Source organism: Hemitrygon akajei, chromosome 26, assembly GCF_048418815.1.
Source record: "Hemitrygon akajei chromosome 26, sHemAka1.3, whole genome shotgun sequence".
In the NCBI taxonomy this organism is placed as follows: Eukaryota; Metazoa; Chordata; class Chondrichthyes; order Myliobatiformes; family Dasyatidae; genus Hemitrygon; species Hemitrygon akajei.
Genome location: NC_133149.1, coordinates 39,293,303 through 39,319,977, shown reverse-complemented (window position 1 = coordinate 39,319,977; position 26,675 = coordinate 39,293,303). Strand labels below are relative to the sequence as shown.

At 40.1% G+C, this 26,675-nt stretch overlaps 2 protein-coding genes across 5 annotated transcripts in view; one reads left to right on the top strand and one right to left on the bottom strand.

Moving 5' to 3' along the window:
• Positions 1-4,161: 4,161 nt before the first annotated feature.
• LOC140716708 (interleukin-18-like) lies at positions 4,162-15,307 on the top strand. Its single transcript, XM_073029521.1, has 5 exons — positions 4,162-4,271; positions 7,497-7,713; positions 9,482-9,625; positions 12,899-13,056; positions 15,104-15,307. Exons 2-5 carry the CDS (start codon positions 7,701-7,703, stop codon positions 15,305-15,307), a joined length of 519 nt encoding a protein of 172 aa, XP_072885622.1. The 5' UTR covers positions 4,162-4,271; positions 7,497-7,700.
• A 5,140-nt stretch (positions 15,308-20,447) lies between these two features.
• Positions 20,448-26,675, bottom strand: part of LOC140716890 (coatomer subunit delta-like) — a 45,083-nt gene continuing 38,855 nt past the window's right edge. For all 4 annotated transcript variants that reach the window (XM_073029925.1, XM_073029926.1, XM_073029927.1 and 1 more), the window contains 4 exons: positions 24,572-24,719; positions 22,525-22,633; positions 21,967-22,171; positions 20,448-21,075 (listed from right to left, as the gene is read on the bottom strand). In XM_073029925.1, coding sequence (XP_072886026.1) covers positions 20,986-21,075; positions 21,967-22,171; positions 22,525-22,633; positions 24,572-24,719 — 552 coding nt within the window. In that variant the 3' untranslated portion in view covers positions 20,448-20,985. The remainder of the gene's footprint in view (positions 21,076-21,966; positions 22,172-22,524; positions 22,634-24,571; positions 24,720-26,675) is intronic.

The following is a 26,675-nucleotide window of genomic DNA, read 5'->3' as shown; positions in this document are numbered from 1 at the left end:
ACAGCTGCAGCTTGTTACAGCCGCAGCTTCAATAAATCTTTTATCGTTATTGTCTTTCCTTCAGGGGTTTCAGCCCAAGGTTTTCAAGTACAGTAAGTAGGCGAGGAGTGTTGCTCAGAAGTTAACCATGATACTTAAGAATAGGAATTCAATTAGTTTTCTAACTAGGGATAAATAAGCAGGAAAGATTAGTCTGTAAACCTTTAAATAGAGAATAATACTAGATCTAATTAGTTAGAGAAATTGGAGTAATAAAGGTTATTCTGATTCTAACTAAAAAGGAATTTGGTTTTTCTTTGATATCTGTGATTTGGAACCTAAACAGCAGTTGGAATTTTGAATTATTCTTACTCATTTAAATATTTTGTATATATTGATTTTTATATAAACAAAACTGACCTCTAGAAGTGTGTCTTTAGTTTTCACTGTCTCCCTTCGATACCCAGAGCTCCTGATGGCTGACGATCACCCAGTGCAATACTATGTAATTTGATTTTCTCATGAGAGTGCGGTGATCAGTCACACAAGATAAGACAAGTGCGACATATGCTTTGTCACATGTACATTAAAGCATACAGTGAAATGTGTCGTTTGCGTCAAATCCTATGAGTAAGGATGGTGCTGGGCACCCTGCAAGTGTTGCCACACTTCCAGCGGCAACATAGCATGACCACAACTCACGAGCCCTAACCATACATCTTTGGAATGTGGGAGGATAGCAGAGCACCAGGAGGAAACCCACATGGTTATAGGGAAAACATCTTACAGACAGCAGTGGGAATTGAACCTCGTTCCTTCAGCTCCCTAGACCACCATGCCACCCCACAAGCTTCAAATATAATTCTGAAATAAATGATCGATTTAGAAAAACACATGGGCAAGGTGCCTGAAATGTTTGCTTTCCCACTTTCAAATAGAGCACTGAATTCTTCTATGGACACTTAAGAAGGCAGGTGGGTCCCTAATTAACAAATCTGCTGAAAGTTCAGCACTTTTAACAATCCAGTAGTTCACTGGAAGTCTGGATCGTCTCCTTAAATCTTCCCCAGTCACTTTTACTTGATCTTCAAGTTTCAGGGTTTAAATTTATTATCTGTAAGGAGTAAACAGAAACTTGTCACCAATCTTAAAGGTTAACTAATTCAGTTGTATTAAAAATTACAAGATGGTAAGTCATAAAGCAGGAGATTCTGCAGATGCTGGAAATCCAGAGCATGCTGGAGGAACTCAGCAGGCCAGGCAGCAGCTATGGAAATGAAGAATAAAGAGCCAATGTTTAGGACCAGATGAAGGGTCTCAGCTCTAAGTGTTGGCTCTTTATTTCTCCGCATAGATTTACCTGATGTGCTGAGTTCCTCCAGCATTTTGTGTGAGCTACTAGAGTTGTAATTGTGATTAATTGTGGGACAAGGTCAGACTGGGGTAAAGCTGTGCAGAACATTCTGAGATTAATAGATTTACAATCTAGAAAGATTTCCAGCCCACCATATCCTCACCTTTTGAAACATGGTCTGCAACTTAACCCAGTCTCCAGCACCAGATCCATATTCCTGCAGATCAAAAGTTCTTAAAGCCCACTCCAGCCTCTTTTCCTCATCTCCCTTGTAATAATCTTTCTATCAATTAAGTGGACAGCCCAGTAACACAGCAGTTAGTGTAATATGATAACAGCACCACCAATCAGCAGTCGGGGTTCAATTTCTGCCGCTGTGTTTAGAGAGTTTGTACGTTTTCCCCATGACCATGTGGGGTTTGCACTGAGAGTCCTGGTTTCTTCCCACATTCCAATGATATATGGGTTAGCTATACTGACATCAGAAGCATGGTGACACGAGCAGGCTTTCCCCAGTACATCCTTGGACTGTGCTGGTCATTGACATAGACATTTCACTGTACATTTCAATGTACACGTGACAAATAAAGGTTAAAAAAACTATTCCTTCAAGTTTCTGCCTCTAGTCTCTGACCCCACTTCTTGGGGAAAAGGATCCTTCCAATTTACTTTGGCTAGATCAACTAAGTCTCCCATCAGTCAAAGGAGACATTATATAGATATATAGAGTATAATCTCTTATTGCTATAATTTCTACTTGTGGTAATACTTCCATGTGTTTTTTTTTTTAACCAGTTTATTGTACAGGTCTGCTAACTTTACACACACATTCCCTTTGTACTTACAGGCCTCTCAAGGACCTCCTGAGTACTTCTGAATTTCCTCAAATGCATTATTGCTTTTTACATTTAAAATTCATTTCCTGTTAGTGCATCGTACAAGCAGTAACTGGTTTTGTCTGAGAGCATAGGCCATATTAGGAAGCTGACTTCTCAAGTGATCTTGAAGTGGCATGAAGTCTTCAGCATTAACTAAGCATTTTGATTAATTAATGGAACTACATGAAGTAAATCACATCTGTATGAGGGTGATTGATAAGTTCATCGCCTAAGGTGGAAGAAGTTTAGAAAACCTAGCACATTTATTTTTCAACATAGCTCCCCCCTACATTTACACACACAGTCCAGCGGTCGTGGAGCATACGGATCTTGGACCTCCAGAAAGTGTCCACAGCAGGGGTGATAGATAAGTTCATGGCCTAAGGTAGAAGGAGATGAGTTATACAGCTCCCGTTACATGCACATGCAGTTCAACTCTTTGTGTGATTATGCAGGTAGTTTGAAGTTAATAACTCATCTCTTTCTACCTTAGTCCACAAATGTATCAATCACCCCTGATGTGTTATTAACTTCAAACACACAAGCTATTTTTTCAAACACACAAACTGCTGGACTAAGTGTATAATTGTAGGAGGGGAGCAACACACACAAATTGCTGGTGGAACACAGCAGGCCAGGAAGCATCTATAGGGAGAAGCGCTGTCGACGTTTCGGGCCGAGACCCTTCGTCAGGACTGTAGGAATCAGGAATGTAGGAGGGGACTATGTTGAAAAACAAATGTGCTAGGTTTTCTAAAATTGACTCCTTCTACCTTAGGCTATGAACATATCAATCACCCCTTGTAGTCAAGTATAAAAGCACAAATGAGCCAGTTGTAATCCCAACTGCACATTCTCATCCACCCTCAGTACCTTTTCATTCCCTTGCCCTTGCTAATGCAATATCTAATCATTTCCACCATAAAATATTTAAGGATTCTTCCTCTTTTCTTTCGGGGAGACCTGATGAGAGGGAAAAAAAATCATTGTCTCTTTATCTTATAAATAGACACCTTTATTTTCAAACAATAAACTTCTCTTTTCCACAAGGAAACTTTCTTAGGGTTCTATATGTTTCAATCAAGTTCCCTCTTTTCTAATTTATTGCTAGTCGACCCATTGAGTTCCTCTAGTGTTTGTGTGTTGCTCCAGCAAATCCACGGCTGGCCTGCCCAAACTTTTCTCAACCTGCATACTCACTAAATGCTACGTTTCAATGTACATTTTTTTAACATTTCAATGAAGTAAACTTTAATAGAGTAAATGAAATTCAGAAAACACAGATGCTGGAAAATTGAAATTAAAAAATAAAAGAAAATGTTGGAAACGGTCGATGTCTGTGAAAAGAGAAAAAGAATCATCATTTCAGGCCTAAGACAGAGTATGCTGCTTAAGGCATATTAACGTTCTCTTTCTGCATATGCTGCCTGGCCTGCTGCATGTTTCCAGCATTTTCATTTTTTATTGGTCAAGTGCAATTTCAGCCAGTGTAATTACAGCTTTTCTTAAATATGAAGACCAATTTTGTACATAGTACTCCAGCTCTAGTCTGCCTAATGTCTATATATCTTAAACATAACATCCCTGAAGCAATAAACAATACCATTCTGTAAGCTTTCCACTAACTTTCTACAATTTTATGGACCATGGATCATGGACAATCACATCCTAATTCCACTGCATCTCAGTTGCCTGCAATTCCTCAGCATTTAGATGTAAGAATAAAACTTGGACACTATTTTAGTGCAAAGTGATCAAAGTGTTGCTAAACTGCAGTGATGAGAGTCGAAGGGAAGTGGCTGTTCCAAAACTTGGTGGTGGGGGACTAAAGGCTTCTGAATCTCTTGCCTGACAATAGCAGCTAAAGTATGGTATGGCCTGAATGGTAAGAATTTTTGTTGGATGCTGCCTTTATGAGACAGCACCTCCTTGTGGATTCTTGTGGGGCCCTGATATTTTGGGCAGAGTCCACAACTTCCTGCAGCTTCTTCCTTTTCTGTGCTTTTGAATTGCCATACTAGACCATGAATCACTGAGGATTCTTTCAAAAGTACACCTGTGTAAGTTTGGTGCAGTGTTTGGTGAAAGGCCAAACCTCCTTAATTTCCTAAGGAAGTAAAGATGCTGGTGTGCATTCCTTCTGACTGTATCCATGTGCTAGGCCCAGGACAGGTCAACTGAAATGTTAACCACCCAGGAATTCACAGCTGCTTTCTCTCTCCACCACTAATCTCCTGGTTTAGACTGCTGCACTTTGTTTTCTTTTCACTTCCTGAATTCAACAATCTGCTCTTCAGCTTTACTGACCTAGTAGCCTCTCGGATGTTTTATAGGTAGAGTTTTTAAAAAGGAAACCCTTTCCACTTTGATTCATTGTGAATAGAATGGATTGGTTTGGTAGCACAATAGCTGTGAAAATGTGGTGAGATGCTGAGTCTTGATCTGTTGATGCTTTAAGTATAAGGAAAGATATTTGCTGATTGTATTATATCTCCTGTATATATATTTTTATGAATATAACTTATGTTGACATTCTAAAATCAGGATATGCAAATCATTCTTTTACCACAGTATTGTGAGAAGTGTGCCTTGCTTATATTTATGAATGAACTAAAAGGGTCATGACCTATTTGATGGTTACATGACAAAATGGCCTCTCTGAAGTTTCTGCAGTGATGCACAAGTGGCCACATGTGAGGCTGCTTAACAAGCTATGACCCCCCGGTATTACAGAAAAGATTCTAGTATGGATAAAGCAGTGGCTGATTGGCAGGAGGCAAAGTGTAGGAATAAAGGGGGCCTTTTCTGACCGGCTGCTGGTGACTAATGGTGTTCCACAGGGGTCTGTGTTGGGACTAATTCTTTTTATGTTTTCTGTCAGTGATTTGGATGATGGAATTGATGGCTTTGTTGCAAAGTTTGCAGACTCTATGAAGGTAGGTAGAGGGGCAGTAGTTTTGAAGAAGTACAGAGGCTACAGAAGGATTTAGACAGATTAGGAGGATGGACAAAGAAATGGCAGATGGAAAGTGTATGGTTACGCACTTTGGTTGAAGAAATGAAAGGGTTGACTATGTTTTAAAACGAGGCACAAAGGGACTTGGGAGACCTTGTGCAGGATTCTCTAAAGGTTACTTTGCAGGTTGAATCTGTGGTGAGGAAGGCAAATGCAATGTTGACATTCATTTAAAGAGGACTAGAATATGAAAGCAAGGATGCAATGTTGACACTTTATAAAGCACTGGAGAGGCCTCACGGAGTACTGTGAGCACTTTTGGGCCCCTTATCTTCGAAAGGATGTGCTAAAACTGGAGGGGGTTCAAAAGAGGTTCACGAAATGATTCCACGATTGGAAGGCTTGTCATATGAAGAGTGTCTGATGGCTCTGGGCCTGTAATCACTTGAATTCAGAAGAATGAAGGGTAACCTCATGAAACCTATCAAATAGTGAAAGGCCTTGATAGGGTGGATGTGGAGAGGATGTTTCTTATGGTGGGAGGGTCTAGGACCAAAGGACACAGCCTCAGAATAGAGGGGCATCCTTTTAAAATGGAGATGTGGAGGAATTTCTTTAGCTAGAGAGTGGTGAATCTGTGGCGTTCTGTGGAGGCCAAGTCTTTATGTATATTTAAGGCAGAGGTTGATAGATTCTTGATTGGTCAGGGCATTAAAGGATACAGAGAGAAGGCAGGAGATTGGGGCTGAGAGGAAAATTGTATCAACCATGATGGAATGGTGGAGCAGACTCGATGGGCCAAGTGGCCTAATTCTGCTCCTGTATCTTAAAAGGTATAAACTCTGATCATTCAAAGTTCAAAGTAAAATTTATTATCAGAGTGCATACATGTCATCACATACAACCATGAGATTCTTTTTCTGCGGGCATACTCAGCAAATCTATAGAACAGTAACTGTAAATTGTAAGCATCAGGAACTGTTATCTGTAAACAAACTGTGCAAATGCAGATATAAATACAATAACAAGCATGAAATAACAATATAACAGAGTCATTAAATGAGTGTAGCTATCCCCTTTTGACTGTTGAGGGGTAGAACTGTTCCTAAACCTGGTGGTGTGAGTCCTGAGGCTCTTGTACCTTCTACCTGATGGCAGCAGAGAGAAAAGAGCACGGCCTGGGTGGTGAGGATCTTTAATTATGGATGCTGTTTTTCTACGGCAACATTTCATGTAGATGTGCTTAATGGTTGGAAGGACCAAATCCACCGCCTTTTGTAGGATTTTCCACTCAAAGGCATTGCTGTTCCTGTACCGGGCTGTAATACAGCCAGTCATCACACTTTCCATCACACATCTGTAGAAGTTTGCCAAGGTTTTTGATGACATACCGAATCTCCACAGACTCCTGAGGAAATAGAGGCACTGTCATGCTTTCTCCACAATTATATTTATATGATGGGTCCAGGACAGGTCCTCTGAGATAGTGACTCCCAGGAATTTAAAGTCACTGACCCTGTCCACCTCTGATCCTCCGATGATTACTGGCTCATGGACTTCCGGTTTGAGGTCTTCCGAGGTCTTGTTGACATTGAGTGAGAGGTTATTATTACACCACTCAGCTAAGTCTTCAATCTCCCTCGTTTATGCTGATTCATCTAGGCTAGAGTTTGGATGTGTTTCAAACTTTGAACACTGCATACCAGAATGTGATGCTCATGTCAGTTTCAAACAGTATACAAGTATCTTTAAGTGGCCTTGCTCTGTTAACTGATATTCTACTCTTCCATCGTATAACAACTGTATTTATGCAGTCCTTGTCATCCTGAAAAACATTAGTACTTGTAGGATACATGTGAGAATTTTGTAGGATACAGTTTGAATTATGGATGTGATGCCATGCATTTTTACACTACTCTGCCCTGATAGTAGCCTCCGTATGTCCTTTCCCAACATAACTTCCTCTGTGTGTTGCTTTAATTTCCTACCTATCTGTGTCATCAGTGAATTTTACAACCAGCCTTTTCCTGTTTCATTGGGAGCATTGGGAGAACTCAGATTGTCAAGCACAATCTGTGGAAGCAAAAGATATTTGCTGACGTTTCAGGTTTAGACCTTGAGTCCGCTCTGAAAATGAACTGGAAAGCTTGCTAGGATATGGCAGTACAGGAGGGGATGTTTAGAAGTTATCAGGCAATGGATAGAGCCAGATAAAGGAGATGATGAATAAATTGAAACACTTTGGAGGGGGGATTGACCTCATGTAATTGAATATGAGATGAAGTTCCTTCCAATTTGTAATTTCCTATATGAATTGTTTCCCACCCAGCACCCGCAGCCAAGTTTGTCATGCAATATGAAGCCCCGCCTGTTAAAAGTTCACCTCAGCCAGCGATGCCATCTGAATCAGATGATCAGTAGCTAAATCACCAATTGTACTAAAAAGGAGAACTAAACACTGGAGTCTTTCAAAGCCATTCCGGCACGATTCAAAGCGTCAGTATTCACTCGCGTCAGAACAGGTGCAGCAACGATGTCCTGCAGAGGTGAGTTCGAAGTAGTTTCTTGACTTTATTAGTTTCTTTAAATATTTCTTTCATCGTTAAAATAACAGTTTGAAGGAAGGTGTTGCCATTGCCGGATAGCAAAATACTCAAGCAAGGAAACAACAACCCCTCGTTTTCATGTTAAGAATCCTGCAGAGGCGCAAAAATTCACAGTGAAATCGAGCAGTCGAAAACTACCGGAGGAAAATGTTATGGTTCCGCTCACGCTTGCTGCCTGAACACAGTGCCTCTTTGCCTGAGTCAGTCGGACGTCGCTCGCTCTATTTGACCTTCTCCACGTGCCGTTCCCTCTCAGCATCAATCTAAATAACTATCTGTCTCTGCTTCTCCTTTTGTTTATTCGCCAACTCCTTTTCTATCCATAACTCAGCTTACCTTTTTCTCATTGTTTTCCTCCCTTCTGTATTTTTATCTGTTTCCATTTGCTCGCGCTTAACTCTCCCTGATGTCAGCCTGAACTCGCGTCCTCTCCACTCTTTAATCCACTTCTTTTAGATTAATTCGAAGCCAAGGATTTACTTAGGTTAGGCAACTTGTTTGTAAATTGTGTTTGTAAAGTGTTAAAACAATAACAAATGGTGTTAAAACTTGCTAGATCTCCTGCGTTTTGTGGGGGTTATCCAAATAAGTCAAATAACCTTTTACAGCGTTAGTGGTACAGTTAATTTTAACTTTCCATTAGTGAATGCTCTTCCCTGAATACTGAGCAGAAAAGCAGCAAAGAGTAACTGACGTTGTCACAGCAGAAAACCTGTTACAAAGTTATCAAAATAATTTTAAATAGTCAAAGCGGATTGTTAAAAAGGAAACTGCGTTTCGAGCCTGCAGTCGCCTGGCAGATGAGCATGAACTAGTAGATAAGTAGAAAAAATTCGATAAGTTATAACGCGCCATCTTTTCTTTCATGCAAAACTTGGATAATAAACTAAAGATTGTGTGTGGAAATTTTCGAGACTGCAGTCGGTAATTAATATTCACACGTCTTAGAAAGAATCTATATAGCCTACGTCTGAATCATTCCCCCGGTCCGCGCCTAATGACTGATGAAACATCTCCAGCCCGCTCTCCTCTCTCCTCCAGTAGATACTTCCACAGCTCACTCCCGTGGACTCGTTCCCCAGACTTCTTTCCCTCAGCCCTTCCCCTTCAATCCCGTGCCCCTCTCACTCCCCTGCCTCCTTCTTACCTCTCCTTCCACTGACACTCCCCTGACCTCCCACAGACCTCTTCCCCTCAATTGCCCCCTCCCCATCACTTTCCCCTCGACTCCCATGACCCCTCCCCAATGTCCCTTACCGTCTTTGCATCCCCTCCCAAAGAGCCCACCCCTTGCCTTATACCACATATACCACACTCCATTTTCTTGGAGATCCATTTTCATGCAGGCATTGTAGGAAAAAAAGGAAGTACAATAAAATCTTATGAAAATAAATACAACTGAGAACATGCGTTGTAAAGAGTTCTTGAAAGTTGGACTGCAGGTTAGAGAATCAGTTCAGTGTTGAGGTGAGTGAAGTTATCCATGCTAGTTCAGGAGCCTGATGGTTGTCTGTTAATACATGTATCTGAATCTATTAGTGTGGGACCTAAAGCTTTTGTACCCCGTACCTGATGCAAGAAGAGGAAAATGGTCTGGAAGCACTACTTGTTAAAAGTAACTTTCTGACCCATGCAGTTACGGTCATGTTTTACTGTTTCTGACCATAATTAATGCATGTCTTGTCATTGTTTTGTTTTTTCTTAATAGGTCAGACTGTTTGCTTCAAATTATATAATGTATATAAACGTTGCATCAAAAATATAAATGGTAAGATTCTCAAGGTTCACAGTCAAGGGAGGCTAGAGCCTGTGGCGTACTTTCATAGTTATCCATCTCCTCAATCTGAAACAGGTTAGTATACTCTTAATATACTTAACCCAGTTTAACATGAATTTGCTCTGTAGAATGAAGCAGAGGAAAGCATTTTTTGGATTTTCTATCAGTGCCATCTAGTTAGGAAGTATTGTAAAACTTTAAACCAGAATGTTGTGGTCAATGACATATTTGTATGTGGTCTATATCTTTCCATTCCCTGCACATTCATGTGTCGCTGAGAACCTCTCAACCTCTCAACAATCCCTGTTAATCTCCCTCTCCCCCAGCAGCAAATTCCAGGCACCCACCACTCTCTGCTTAAAATACTTCCCCATACATCTCCTTTGAATTCCCCCCCCCCCCCCCCCCCCACTCACCTTAAATGCATGCATGTCCTTTAGTATTAGACATTTTGGTGCTGGGAACAACATAGTAACTTGTTTATCTATGCATCTCAAAAATTTACAGTTTATAGAGAATATTGGAAAACTCTACCTTATTAGTCCAACTTCACCTTTCTTTCCTGATGACACCAAAAATAAAAAAAAAATCTACCATTTATCAAATTCCATTTTGGAAGTTATTTCGTTCAGGCAAAAACTTCCAGATCACATCTGGGGGTATAAGAACACTTCTCAAATGTTCTTTGTTTTGATTGTGTTGCCAATTACGGTAAATAAAAACACATCACACATTGACTTTGCCAAACAATTCTTTATTAATAACGATTGATTCATACAACTCAACTGTTTACCATGTCATTTAAAACAATCACTTAACTCTTCAGCTTTACGAATAGTTTAGTTACTTGTGCAGCTCTTTAGTTTCTCACCTTTCAAAACACAGTCTGTATTCTGTTACCCACTTTTGAATCTGGTCTGAATTTGATCTCAGCAAGTTCTTTTCTGAACCCCTGGCTCAGGGTTGCCTTGCTTTGTCCTTCAAAGGCACTGCTGCTAGTGTTCTCGTAAGGTAACATTTTATACACTTCTTCACAGACCTCCCAAACAGTGCTTAATTTATAGCCTTAATTCTAGTCCTTATATGTACGTGCATGTGTTTCCATAATTCCTTCAAATAGTGCTATCCTACAATTATTTTAACCATTTGTTTCTTAAATTCTCAGAATGTTTATCTGAGATTTATAACCTGCCAAGTGTTCCTTGTCACAGGATGTCTGTCAGGTTGCAAATACTCCCTAGCAGCTTGGGGTTGGGTCCTGCTGAAGGGTCTCAGCCCGAAACATCGACTGCACTCTTTTCCATAGATACTGCCTGGCCTGCTGAGTTCCTCCCACTTTTTGTGTGGCTGCTCATCCTGTCTTCCAGATAACTGTCAGTGAGCAACCAAAAGAGCAAAATAACCCTTCATTGATTTTAATTCCATTTTTTTTTGTTTTATCTTCTCTTATCTACATTGCCTCTTCAAACCCCGTGAATTTTTTTCTAACCCAATGACTTGACATTCCTGCCCCAGAGTTCCAAGTGCACAGATTACTAAACAAGGCAACATAAAGGGTGAAGAAGAAGGCATAGGCCATTCTTCTCATAGGTCAGGACATAGAATACAAAGCTGGGGTAGTTAAAGTTGCAATTTTACAAAACTGTTGAGTATTCTGTGTACTTCTGCTTGTCATGCTATGTGGTTTCACTGGTGAGAATGCAGAGGAAATTCTTTACAATGTTGGCCGGATTGCAGAATTTAAATTACGGGGAGAGATTTATGGGGTTTGTTTTCCCAAGACAATTGATGGGTGATAAGATTGCAGTACAAACGTATATAATTAAATGTGAGGCATGGGTGGGGTATATAGTCCAAACCTCTTTTTCCCACATAATAAAGGGTAGCAAAAACAAGAGAACATAGATTTAACTGAGACACAAGAGAGACTGCAGGTGCTGAAAATTGTGGAGGGACTCAGCCGGTGAGGCAGTATCTATGGAGGAAAATGAACAGACAGCACTTTGGGTCTAGGGTCTGTTCTCATAGGTTTAAGATGAGAAGAAGGAGTTTTAAAGGGGATCTGAGGGGAAGGATTTTAGACAGAGAGCAGTTAATCTCTGGAATGGAGGAGGTGGTGGAATCAAATCTAATTTCTACTTGAAAGGCATTCAGACATAAACTAAAATAGGCAAGGCTTAGAAGGATATAGTCTTAATGCGGGATAATGGGATTAGTGTAGATGGGTAAAAAGGTCAGCGAAGGCATAGTAGGCCGATAGGCCTGTTTCTATACTGTACAAGTCAAAGACTGTATCACAGGTTTTCAGCCGTCTCATAGAAAGGGATGTCTGATAATATTTCTGAATGAATTAGTAGTCAGTTCTCGCTTCTTGTGATTCATTGTCAACAATGTTACAGATAACTTCACAACTTCCCACTAGAGTACAGCAGAAACAACAAATGCAAATCATTCTGGGGGCAGGGGGGTGGGGGGAAGTACTTCCCTTTAGCAGGGCAGCATTGCAGCAGATGGAAAGGATTAAGTTTCATATTGCTTGATAAGTTGTGTAGCTTCATGTGATCAGCGTGCCAGGTATGGTTTCCAATTTGATTATGTTAGGATTTTTACTTCAAGGCCAAATGGATATGTGACATGTTTTAAGATGGAGAATCCTATAGTGGCAGTCTCTATACCTGCACAGGACTTCTCTTGGGAAAACCAATGACAATGACATGCTACACTCAGTCAGTCTTCTGCCTTGATTGTAATTTTTGTGTTTGATACTGTTTATTCCCTGCACTCTACACCCCTCCTCATCCATAACCATTACCAGTGTTAAAATTGATCAAAAACTCTGCAATTCCACATCCCTTGATCTCTCAGAATTCAAAATTTCAGTGATTGGACACCTGTGGACTTCACTAGTGGTGAACCCCAAAGATTTACAACTTTGTCAATAATGTGTCTATTGTATTATATAACTCTCTAAGAATTTTACCACTGAGTGTTTTCACTGAAGCTGTACATACATGTACGTGTGCGTAGGATGATAAATTTAGGATGACACACAAATTTGTGAAGTGTTCCATCATTTTCGAGAGTGGCACAGTGGTGTTGCTGTTTACAGCATCACCAATTACTGATTGGGGTTCAATTCCCACCACTTTCTATAAGGGGTTTGTACGCTCTCCTCTTGACCTCTTTCCTCCAGGTGCTCTGGATTCCTCCCACATTCCAAAGATGTATCATTAGGGTTAGAGTTGGTAAGTTGTGGGTTGCCCCCAGCACAACTCCTGCTGATTTGATTTCAAGCAGTCTTTCAACATAATTTTAACAGCTGTTGTAACTGATTTTGTTTTAAAACAGATCACGATGGCATAGATTTTTCTCTGGTGCTCTATAAAAAACTGTTGAACATCCAAATGCCAGCAGGCATCCCAATTGTGTTCCAGATTACAGTCAATGGATTGGTCTATCACATGTACTGTACTGAGGAAGAAAACCGGAAAGTCTTGAAGTTTAAGGTAAAAAAATATTTAGTTAACAGACCTAATACAGTGAGATGGCCATGGGTGTCACAAACTAATGTTATCAGAGTTAAAAACAACAGAAGAGTAGATAATATACAGTGTTTAAGGGCTTAATGTCTAGGCAGCTGCATAGGACCATAAGACATAGGAGCAGAATTAGGCCATTTGACCCATTGAGTCTGTCCACCATTTCATCATGGCTTACTTATTATCTCTCAATCCCATTCTCCTGCCTTCTCCTGTAACCTTTGACATCCTTACTAACCAAGACCTTAACCGCTGCTTTAAATATAGTCAATGATTTGGCCTCCACAGCTGTCTGCAGCAATGAACTCCAGAGATTCCCCACCCTATGGCTAAAGAAATTCCTCCTCCCCACTATTTACAGAGTTAATAGTGGGGAAAAATTGCACAAGCGTACAGAATTAGAAGTCTCAAACTGAAGGTGGTTACACAACTGAATAGCACTCATCCAAAGTGCCTACTGACAAAGATCTTTCTAAGCTACAGCTTCTATATCCATCATGTAAGCCCTAACATCAGTGATTTAGTCTACTACTGCAGAGTTGGAAATGTAACCAGTTTGCTTATCATTGGATGTGGAAAACAGCAATTTGAAATAACTTTAAATTAAAAAAAGATTGGGCCTATTTCAAGAAAATATTACCCAAGATGTTTAATAACTCTTGCAATGGACATTATGATGGGCTGCTTAGTGTTTAGATAGTGTAAGATGTGGTTATAACTCAAATCAGGAAAAAAATCTATAAACATTTTTAAGGAATATGCAGATAGATTCAGTTAGTGGTAAGATATGAAACACTACTTTCAATTAAGATTTGTCAGACCAAGCAATGTTTTTCCAATCTTCACCTGTCCAGATTTGTTGAGCCTATGCCTATTCTAGAATCAGTTTCTTGGTCTTGGCTGACAGAAGTGGAACCCGATGTGGCCTTCTGCTACTGTAGCCCATCCACTTCAAGGTTCAACATGTTGCATGTTCACAGATGCTCTTCAGCACACCACTGTTGTAATGCATGGTGATTTCAGTTACTGTTGCCTTCCTGTAAGCTTGAACCTCTGACCTCCTCTGACCTCGCTCAATAACAAGGCATTTTTGACCACAGAACTACCACTCGCTAGATTTTCCCCCCACATCTTTCTCTGTAAACTCCAGAGACTGTTGGATGTGAACATCCCAGGAGTTCAACAGTTTGAGATACTCAAACCACCTCACATTGGCACCAGCAATCATTACTTGGTCAAAGTTACATAGAACACATTTCTTCCCCATTTGATGTTTGGTCTGAACAACAGCTGAACAGGTCTGCATGGTTTTATGTATAGAGTTGCTGCCATCTGATTGGCTGATTAGAAATTTTTGCATTAACAAGCAGATGTATTTAAGTGGTCACTGAATTACGCTGGTGTTCCTTTATTCCCTGAAATTGCAGGTTCACTATTGGGCCATAAAAGCAGATAGTAATAATTTCAAGTTGTAATATAATGTGGACATTTTATGTTAGCTCCAGCTCCTCATCCACCATCATTAATACAGTCAGAGACCATAATGGAGTAGATCCTTGTGGAGAAGGTGTAGGGATTACCACATTTATGTGCACGAGTCATTGCATTTTCACTATTTTTTCTTTGTCCTTTTATTACTTTACTTTTATCTTATTTGAATTTAATTCACAATATTTACATTAACAACATTTAAAAGGCACTTGGACAAGTGCATGGATAGGAAAGAAACTATGGGCCAAACGGGCAAATGAGACTAGCTTAGATCAGAATTTGGTTAGCATGGACTCATTAGGTCGAAGGACCTGCTTCTTTCACCATCCCTAAATTGTTGCACAGATGGGCTTGATTCTATGATTCACCAGGTCCAAGATGTATTACTTAAAGATGCCAATGTCAGAATATAGTTCTAACAAAAATCACAGTATGTCTATATAACCTTAGCTAGTAAGCACTCAGGACAAGTGAGCAATTTGTTGTGCAATGAGACTCTAAACAAAAATTCTTTTAATTTTAGGAAGGCCATGCTCCAATCAAAGTGCAAGAGAATATGAAGAACTTAATCTTTTTCCTGCAGAACTTTGATGATATCTATTACAAATTCGAATCTGCATGGGCACGCGGCTGGTTCTTGGGCACTGAGAAAGATGGCACTTTCACTTTGAAGGAAGTTCAGGCGAGGGATGATGAAACAATAGCTGTCTCCTTGAATGAAGTATAAGATTCCTATCCTATGCTTAATAGCCAATATCTGCTTGTTTGTGTAATCATCCATTTACAATATTGCTGATATTAACACTCTTTCAAATGACGTATTGTTTACTGATAACTTGTCAGCATTGAGAATACCAATCCCAAGCTGTTAAAATCATTTTTACATCAGGGTTTAGAAGTGATCCCTGATATACTCCAGTCACACAGTTCAAAATGTTGGAAATGATAAGCGAAGTAATTACAGCTCAACTAACTTAAATAAGGCAATTGGTAAATCAATTAGATTAATCCTAAGAGCATTAGGGAGGCACAATGAGGCAAGGGAACATCCAAGGAGGACATCAAGTGATACAAAGTAAAAGAAGCACCTCTGGATGGTATGCCAGCACTATAAAAGTTGTAGACTGGGCCAGTGAGGTTGATGTATGTGTACTCCTTCTCTCAGTATGGTTATAGAACATAGAACAGTACAGAACAGGAACAGGCCCTTTGGCCCACAGTGGTGTGCCAAACCAGCTAAAAAGTAAATCAAAAACACCCAACACTAATCCTTCCATCTTCCTCACATTCATGTGCCTATCCAAATGTCTCTTAAAAGCCCCTAATGTATTAGCCGCCTCCACCATACCAGGCAGTGCATTCCAGACATCCACAACTCTTAAGTAGAAAATTTACCTCTCACATCTTCCTTGAACCTACTCTCTCACTTTCTACACTGTAACTTCTTGCAACACTACTTAAACATCACATTGTATCCAGCACGTAGTTCTGTTCCCATTACAAAGAGACCTTTTCTAACAGTGCACTGGGACTGCTAATGCAAACCAATAAATATATATTTATTTATTGTAATTAGTCTGTATATTATGTCTTCACATATTTTTAACAAACTTGAATATGTGTCTTGTATCAATGTCTGTAATGGAGAATGCCAGGAACAGCAAATCAGACACGTGCAGTGTGCTTTTCAACTGCTCTTTATAATGTATAGTCAAACACTGCCAACATAAGTTCACTTTCATACATAGAACAGAGATTTCTTTCCTCTCCCATGATCTGCAGTAGTTGGGGCCATGGGGGCAGACCATTCAGGATGTTAGCTACTCAAAATATTGACAGAATGAAGCTTCAGGCCACCAACTTCCTAAACAATTAAATACAATTATTTTAATTTTGAAACTTTTGCAAGGAGTCTTGGCCCAAAACATCAACTGTTTATTCATTTCCATAGATGCATTTTGTGTGCTGCTTTGAAACTTAAGTGATGGCTTACATATTAAAAGCTTCCACTTAAGCTCATTAACAAGTACTTTACAGTCACAAAAGGCTGACTTGCAAAATGCAGCTATCAAATTCCCCAAGTTTAAATTGAAACACAATTAAATCCTTAAAACTTTCATGTTCTGAGTCTAAATATGCACAAAAGACAAGGGAAACCAAATGAAGATGAGATGATTAAGAAGTGGGAACAACTGAGTTAAATTCCCAATTCTGGGCTATATTTCTGTATCAAGATTAACAGTAATCATAATGTAAAAAACTGGATTTTGACCTGCTGCCAAACTACTGATTCAATGCAATGCAATTACCTAAACATTATGGAAAGGTTTTACCAGACCTAGTTTAACAGAAGGATGAAATGAGGGGAAGCTAGTCTATGCAACAACCAGTCTTTTTTTTTGTACTGATACTTGCAATTTTTTTCCATCTTGCCTTATTATAAGATCTCAGTTCTTTGGGTCTCTCCACACCCCTACCCATTCCCCGCACAAATCACTGCTCATCCACTAATTTTTTGCTTAGGGCTGTTGAGAGGATATTCAGGAAGCCCACTTCCAGTACTACAAGATGGGAGAGAAGCATTTAAGATCGCGTCCCCACCCCCCACCCCCTCAGTTTTTCTCCCCCCATACCTTTTGCAGGTTGGTAGTCTTATCACTTTTCAGGACAATTGGAATGCTCCAGACAAGAAATAATTGTTTAATTTGGTTATTAATGCTATAAGGAATAGCAATTTAATATCCATTAGCAACCCCTTTTTAGCTGAATGGCTTCCAAGGCCGATTAGTAGCCAATCATATCATTGTGAATATTGAGTCACAGTTATCCAACTAGGGATTTCCATCTCTAAAGTGAACCAGTAGATTGTGTTTGCCTGTCCAGTTCAAAGCAAGGACATGGGGAGAGCCAGCCATGGAAATAAAGGCAGGCATCAAACTAAAAGCTCATGCGTACAAAGTCACCAAGAGTAGTGGGAAACTGGAATATTGGGAAAACTTTAAAAAGCAACAAAGAACCACTAAGCGAGCAATAGAGGGAAAATAAGATTATGAATGTAGACTAGCACGAAATATAAAAAGGGAGAGTAAAATTTTTTATAATTATATAAAGTGGAAAAGGGTGGCCAAAGTGAATGTAGGTCCCTTGGTGGACGAGAAGGGGGAATTGATATTGGGTAATGAGGAAATGGCCGAAGCTTTGACTAACTCTTTTGGGTCGGTTTTCACGGTGGAGGACACATCTAATATGCTGAAGAGAAATGATATAGATGTGATGGGAAGTGAATTCCTCAATACAATAGCTATCACTAAAGGGGTAGTGCTGAGCAAACTTGTGGGCTTAAAGATAGACAAGTCCCCGGTCCTGATGGAATGCATCCCAAGGTACCGAAAGAAATGGCAGAGGTTATAGCTGAGGCTTTAGTGATAACTTATCAAAATTCTCTGGACTCTAGGCAGGTCCCGGCAGACTGGAAGAAGGCAAATGTCACGCCACTGTTAAAAAATTAAATGTAGGCAAAAGACAGGTTAGCTAACTTTAGGCTTTCATTAAAGAAGAAATAGTGAGGCATCTGGAAAGAAATGGATCCATCAGGCAGATGCAGCATGGATTCAGCAAAGGCAGGTCCTGTTTGACAAACTTACTGGAGTTCTTTGAGGATATAACAAGCGCAGTGGACAGAGGGAAACAGATGGAAATTATTTACTTGGATTTCCAGAAGATGTTCTATAAGGAGCCACATAAAAGACTTAGCCATAAGATAAGGATGCATAGAGTTGGGGGTGATGTATTAGCACAGATAGAGGATTGGTTAACCAATAGAAAGCAGAGAATTGGGATGCATGGGTGTTTCTCTGGTTGACAACCAGTGGTGAGCAGTGTGCTGCAGTGGTCAGTGTTGGGCTTGCAACTGTTCATGGTATACATTAACGATCTGGAAGATGGGGCTGAGTGTAGTCTATCTAAATTTGCTAATGACACTAAATTGAGTGGAAAAGCAAACTGTGCAGAGGATACAAAGAGTCTGCAGAGAGATATAGATTGGTTAAGTGAGTGGGCAAGGGCCTGGCAGATGGAGTACAATGCGAGGTCATCCACTTTGGAAGGAAAAATGGAAGATAAGATTATTATTTAAATGGTATTTAAATGCTGTGCAGAAGGACTTGGGAGTGCTTGTGCATGAATTGCAAAAGGTTGGTTTGCAGGCACACCAGGCTATCATTGCTGGAGGGATTGAATTTAAGAGCAGGGAGGTTATGCTGCAACTGTATAAGATACCGGTGAGGCTGCACCTGGAGTATTGCATGCAGTTCTGGTCTCCTTACTTAAGCGTATACTGGCTTTGAAGGCAGTGGAGAGGAGGTTCACCAGGCTGATTCCAGAGATGAGGGGGTTAGACTATGAGGAGAGATTCAGTCGCCTGGGACTGCACTTACTGGAATTCAGAAGAATGAGAGATCATCTTATAGAAACATAAAATTAAAGGATAGATTAGAGGCAGGAAAGCTGTGTTACGAAAACCCCGTAACCAGGTAACTTACCAGCAAAGATAGATGGATCAGCTGAGTCGGATGCTACTATTTTCAACCGTTGTATTCAACAAGGGCACAAACGTATGGTTAATACAAAACATTCAGATCATCAAAACTCAATCTAAAACACCGGTGTAATAATAATCATTCAAAACACAAGCTCGATTGTCGTCTAGGGGTAATGTAGATTTTATATCGTTCACTGGATAGCTAAAAGTCTTTTAGATCACGGCAGTTTCACTTAGTTGTCGGCGGAAGTGTCGCGTTGGTGCACTTTTAGTTAGAAAGACAGAGAACATGAAGCATTTACCCGACAGGTTTTCCAACCTGTAGGAAGTAGTCGGAAGTCTCGTTGGGGGAATGGACTCTCATCTGTGGCTTCCCCTGTAGCTAGGCCATCTTCCGTGGTGAGGTCGCCAATCCCAGGCAAGGGAAGGACGCACACGAACCCCACCACCGGCTGTAGCTATTAAAACGCTGTCGCAGGATTTCTAGCGTTTCTCCTTCGTGTGTTTCCTTGGTGCATCTGAGGGTCCTCCCCTCAGACCCGCCTTTATACTTCTTCACGAGATCGCAGGTGTCAATCAAGTTGCAGGTAATGCGATCTCTCTCTCAACCAGCCCACTTTGCCCGAGGGCTTTTCAGGTGGTCTCCATGAGACAATAGTCAAAGTCACTTTTATTCTGCTTCTTGGAAGAACGTGGTCTTTCGCACGTCTCTCTCTCGGGTCAGTTGACCCCCCTTAACTAGAGTTCTTGCAATTTTCACAAAGGAGGGGGCCAACGGCATAACAGCTGTTTCCATTGGTTGGTGAGGCTAAAGCTAGGGGACCTAACCTCAAGATTCAGGAGAGTAAATTTAGGATGGAGACGAGGAACTGCTTTTCCCCCAAAGAGTGGTGAATCTGTGGAATTTTCTGCCCAATGAAACAGTAGAGGCTACTTCAGTAAATTTATTCAAGACAAGGTTGGATAGATTATTGCATAGTAGAGGAATTAAGGGTTATGGGGAAGAGGCAGGTAGATGGAAATGGTCAGATCAGCCATGATCTTATTGAATGGCAGAGCAGGCTCAACAGACCAGATGGTCTACTCCTGCTCCTATTTCTTGTGTTCTTTATGTCTGGTAGTTTCATATTTCTGGAGTAAAAAGCAGTGAGAATTTAAACTCCCTGGCTGTCATAACAATGACCAGATCACATCCAATTCAACCCTACCACATGTTGCACCACAGTTTAGGGAAATTATTCATCCTTCCTTACACCTTCAAGATGTAGATTTCAGTGTTGTAGTTATGACTCACCCTGTGTCCACAGAGAAACAAAGCAACATCACATTGTTTTACAATATACTTTTAATCATCTTAAAGATTACATTTTTAAGTCTTTTTACATTGGAATGTTGTCATATTCCCTCAATACACTTTACAGGGTTACAAAATTTGTTTTGATCATGTTTTCATCCAAATCAAGGAACAAAAGGAAAGGAAAAAATTCACTTCACCTTAATACTAACTCAACAAAAATAGGCCTAAAATGATAATTACAGCCAATGAGGCAATACAATAGGGAATAAGGGGTGCTGTGGTTGACATACAAGATGCTGTAGATGCTACCAAATGTCATTCCTCCCACCCCCTCCTTCCAAAACAAAAACACATTTACTTGGTTAATTAAAGTATTAATATCAAACTCCTTTTGTGATCTGAGAATAGTCAGCATGTTTGGACAATAAACCACATTGCTCTTTAAGCATTTAGAAACTTCCCCCTATACACTGTGCAATTTTATTTTTGAAGTTTATGGTCTCTGTTCTTATATGCAGCTCAGTGATACCTGCTCTTGGGTTCTCTGGATATTTCTTGAGTGTTGATTTTACAGTATTTCATATCTGTCAACCAAAAACATGGTTTCCAGAGAGAACCTCACTGGACTGTTGCTGTCAACATGATTTACTCCGCTCACCTGTGGATGAAGAGGATAAGCTTTCATTTCCAATATTAACCCACTTTTCCCCAAAAACACAGTAGACAATCACATGCCCATCAGATGGTTTCTGCTGACTTCAGCTATGGCTTTAACTTTTTTCTAAGCAGCAAATCTCAATACAGGTGGTAAGGGCAATCACATATCCATAAACAAAACGGCACCACTGGTTAGTGACACCAAGAGAAAAGACCAAGTTTTAATTTTGTCAAGTAATTTTTTTATTGGGGGAATTCAATTTGTAGCTCATTCCACTTATAGACACGAATGTTAAACTTGCAAACTGAATCTTTGTTTTAAGGTCATGCTGTTATAGTAGCAGCAGCATGAGGTTTAATTTAATATTTCCTAAAAATCAGCTGTGTAGGATGCAAGTGTCATGGCATGGACAGCATTTATTTCCTTTTCCTGGTTCCGGGTCAGACTGTGTTTGAGCCCATCATATTACTGTTGGATTCATGATGGGTGGCTGGACAAGGATGCTTAACTTCTTTCACTATAAAGTTAGCAAACCAGATGGGGTTTAATAAAAATCATGATCACCAAAATAATATAAAGAAATTTAAACTCCCCAACTACTATGCTGAGATTTGAAAATGCTTTTGTGTTATGAGCCCAAATGTCTGGGCTGTTGGTTGAACAAACTTAACCACGTGTAAGAAATTCAGAGTGTACAGTAGTGTTAACTTTACATGTCATTGATAAATACATGTTGAGACTTGGGAAATTGCTGAAAACCCAACAGCTTCTCTACTAAACCCAACTGAATCTTAACAACTCCTTCAGCACAAATTCCACCCAATTTCTATCCTATTCAAGGTATACTTGAAACCTTCCTGAACGGTAAGGTATTTTAATCAGAATTCGTACCTGTATATTGCAGTAGTTCTTTTTGGACACAAATGACACGTGGATTGGAAAGAAATCATTGGGGTGTCCTGGAAAACTGAACTCCATGCTACCAGATTTGTTTTTGGCATCTATGACTGGCAGGCACCACTCAAGCAAGTTTTTCCGGTTGTCATGGCGATACTCGCCTTCCAGTTCACTAATTAATAGAGTCCCAGGACCAGCCCTAAGTACAACAGAAGTAAACTTTGAATGTAGTAGTACTAGAGAAACAATTATTACATGTATACAGTTGCCTGAATGTCAGGGATACCTTCACTGTCACCTCAATGTTTTACAAAACAATTTAAGTAAGACATCATTCCTGCCGAGTGCTTGTAGATTTTAAACAGCAAGGCACCAAATTGCACAATCATCAGCTCTCTGACTGGCTTGAAGCTCAGTAGACATAACAAAATAGTTTCACTTCTAAAATTTCATAAAGCCAGAGAAAACACATTAACTGGTGAAAATAAAGTTAAGGAAACAAGCAGAAGAAACAAAAAAGGAATAAACTTTTGCAGTTGCAAAACCACTTACGGAAGAGGGATGGCGATAACAACATCATTTAGTTCCAGACTGCTCTCCTGTAACTCGTACTCAATATTTACATCACAGCCGGTAGCACTCTCAGAAGGCCAACAGTTAACTAATTTAGAAAAAAGTAATGAAAATAGCTTGAAAATAATGGAAATACCCCAAGTTTGAACAGAAGCTGCCTAAACTATTAGATCAATTAGTTCTTTACTGAATAACCTATCAACTAACAAAATCTTTATAGTAGTTGAATCAAATCACCTCCATTGAAAGGGGATCTTTAATCAAAAACCAGAAAACCAATGTTGATTAAATCCCAATTGCAGACTTCACAACCTGCAGTTCTGCTTACAAATTGATAGGTGATCAATTTAGGATATCTTTCTGTTTTGGAGATCGTGCTTAATTAAGTGAGAAAAATAAAATTAGAGCCAAAGTGATATTAAAAGAAGACCAGAAACAGTAAAAAGGGCAGATGGATTTCAAATATGACTTGGACAACTACATGCACAATTAAAATTGAATTCTTGGATGGAAAATGTAGTCAGTCAAGAAACTTGGTGAATTCTGGATCTGCAAGTGAATGTCTCATTGCCTATTGTCTTAATTAATGTATTGAGGGATCTTTTTCTTTCAAAACTCTGATACCATTAACATTTAAGAACACATTTAATACTCATTGATGGATTTATTTATTGTCACAGTTTTGTGTCAGATGCTAAAGGAAAGGTTCCCAGGTTTTAGTAGCATCACAGTACAGGGCCTTCTCCAGGTTACACAAAGGGTTTGTTCCTGGGAACTGTCCATAAGCTTATTTCTCCCCAAGCCAGAAACATCCCGGTTGAAGAAATAAATGTGCAGGCTATTTTGTGAATAGGGAGAAAATACAAAAATCTAAGATGCAAAGGGACTTGGGAGTCTTTGTGCAGAACACCCTAAAAGGTTAACCTGCAGGTTGAGTCGGTGGTGAGGAAGGGAAATGCAATGTTAGCATTCATTTCAAGAGGTCCAGAATAGAGCAAGGATGCGATGCTGAGGCTTTATAAAGGCACTGGTGAGGCCTCACCTGGAGTATTGTGAACAGTTTTGGGCTCCTCATCTAAGATGTGCTGGCACTGGAGAGGGTTCAGAGGAAGTTCACAAGGATGATTCCAAGAATGAAAGGGTTATCATACGAGGTATGTTTGATGGCTCTGGGCTTGTACTCACTGGAATTTAGAAGAATGGGTGGGGGGGGGGGGGGGGTGAATCTCATTGAAACCTTTCGAATGTAGAAAGGCCTAGACAGAGTATCTTTATGTGGAAAGGATGTATCCCATGGTGGGGGAGTCTAGGACAAGAGGCCACAGCCTCAGGATAGAGGGGCATCCATTTAAAACAAATGCAGAAAAATTTCTTTTGGTAGAGGGTGGCAAATTTGTGGAATTTGTTACCACAGGCATTGCTAACAGGTCATTGGGTGTATTTAAGGTGGAGATTGATAGGTTCTTGATTGGCCACAGCATCAAAGATTATAGTGAGTGGGACTGGGTGGGGGGGAGAGAAAAAAGGATCAGCCATGATTGAATGGCAGAGCAGACTTGATGGACCAAATGGCCTAATTCTGCTCCCATGTCTTATGGGCATCTTTTATCTATACTAACTCAATGCATTATTACAATTGCATGAAAGTATTTGTGTAAAGTTTGATTTCCATAAATCAGGACATTCCTAACTTGGGCAACACCTGAAATTAAAATCAACCACTGGAACACTATTCAAATTCTGCTTCCTAAAACAAGTGTTTATCTTCTGATAACTTACATTTATATAGCATTGTAAGGACAGAAACTCCAAGGTATTTTCAAACAGTTTGACACAATGGCAAGAAAGGAGGAATAATGACTAGATGCTTAATTAAAAATTCAGATGCAAGAGGGAAGAAATATGAAACCAGAGGAATTCTAGAGTTAAAGGAAAAAAGATGACCATTTATACATAGAGAATATTTTCTTCTTCCAGATAGGAAAGTACCCATGCACCAATTGCTATTTCTAACTTCAGTACTTACTCGCAAGGGGAATAAAGGCATCATCAGTAGTTTGCAATCTCCACTTCAGGACACCCACATCATTATTCAGAGGGAACGATTTCTCAGGATTCTTTAAGCCGATCAATGACTCTGCAGTGAAAAGCTTTTTATCTACATTTGGATGAGTCTGGATGCAAAAAAAAATAAGAGTATAAAACCAAATATCATGACCTTAATGTAATTTGAGTTTCTGCTAAAGGAGAGCTCAACCAGGAGCCAAAGAATAACGTTGAATAAAAACACAAAATGCAGTCTGTTCACTGCCTTGTACCACGTTTGCACTTTTGCATCACAACCCACTTCTAAAAAGATGTGCCCTTTTCAAAAAAGCATTTAATACCTCTGCCCTGCAAACATCTTGCTTTCAACTTCTCTTTCTCAAGTCTTTGCTCATCACTCCAAGCTTTTGAGTTCCATAGCTGAATTTCTAATAGTGTTTCTTCAACCAGCATGGGAAAAAAAACCTTGAAAATTTTAGTGACATTGTTTGAGTTTGGCTAAAGTAAAATATCCCTCCACACCTTCCCATAGCTGCTGCTGTCCCTCATCTGGTATTCCTCCACATTGTTACATTACTGACCAGCAAAATGGAACTGCTTGGTCCTATTCCTAACTAACCAGTTGTAGCTAGAAAGATCACTTGCATTGGAAATACTAGAGTTATCAATTCTGGGCTTCCATTTTTCACCAATATGCTGCCTTCTAAAGCCTTCAATCAACACAACTACATGTACGTTAATAAGACCACTTATCATCTTTGCACAAGCTGCAAAATGCCAGACCTCTTGTCAAATATAGTCCTGACAAGATTTCCCATGTGACTAAAAGATTCTCCATGTAACTAAATTTGGAAGATCAAATCCAAAGTCTTCAAGTTATTTCAAAGAACTTTTCCAAGATACCTATTCCATCCTTTTTGCCATGGTCTGATCGACATTAAACAAAATCGTTTGCAAACTTGGCGTTTTAACTCGAAAGTGAATCTCAGCAACCTATCTGCACTATCATGTCCTACATCTACACTTCACTTTGAATCTGTTGCCCACAAACTCAGAAGTCATTCAAAATAGTGCTATCCATGCCCTCATTGAAATGAGGAACATTTGTGCACTCATTCTCACTGAAACTTGGCTTCAGGACTTAATACCAGATGTGGCCATTTAGCTGGAGGGTTTCAGGATGTATCATATTGGGCTGACAGGAACCCAGCAATCTCAGGCAAGACCCACAGTGCTGACATCTGTATTTACATAATTACAACTGCTGTATGGAGGCTTTAGCAGTGGTATCCCATTGTTCACTGATGATTGAATTCATTTTTGTAAAGTGCAGACTGTTTTATATACCGAGGGAGTTCATTACTGTGAACTGTTGTGCTGGTAGCCGTATATATCGCCCCCGCACCACCACCCCCCCCCCCCCCCCAACAGACCAGTGAGGCATTACTTGAGCTCAACAGCACCAGTGAGTTTCAAACACCCTAATGGTATCTTCATTGTCACTGCTAACTTTAACCATGCAGAACTGAAAATAGTCCTGCCAAAATTCCACCAGCATGTTGGTTTTGCTTCCAGAGTGAAAATACACCAGACCTGATTTATACTAATATACCAGGTGCACATGAAGCAGTTCCTTGGCCCCACATTGGGCTCTCAGATATTGATTCCAGCATACAAACCACTGACCAAATGGCCCAAGAACTGCTTTGAAAACACAAACTGGAGAATGTTCAGGAAGGCTGACTATTGCAACCACGTTAATATCAAAGAATATGTGGATTCTGTTACCAGCTACATAGAGAATTGAACTGAGGATGGTACCATCACAAAACACCTCCGGGTGAGGGCAAACCAGAAGCTATGGCTTACTGCAGAGGTCCGTGCATAGCTGAGGGATCGTGATGCTGCCTTAAAATCGGGGGGTGCAACAGATCTCTGGAAAGCAAGAACTGTGCTTTTCTGCTCCATCAGGAAGGCAAAACAGGAGCATTCTCAGAGAATTTACAACCACTTCTGTGATACCAGAGACACGAGGCGCAGGTGGCAGGGAACTGAGAAGATTACAGATTATAAGTCTACCCTGC

Excerpts from the sequence above, each read along its gene's own strand:
- LOC140716708 (XM_073029521.1), top strand. Across the intron at positions 9,626-12,898 it reads ATCTCCTCAATCTGAAACAG|ATCACGATGGCATAGATTTT; the intron begins GTTAGTATACTC and ends GTTTTAAAACAG. Across the intron at positions 13,057-15,103 it reads GGAAAGTCTTGAAGTTTAAG|GAAGGCCATGCTCCAATCAA; the intron begins GTAAAAAAATAT and ends TTTTAATTTTAG.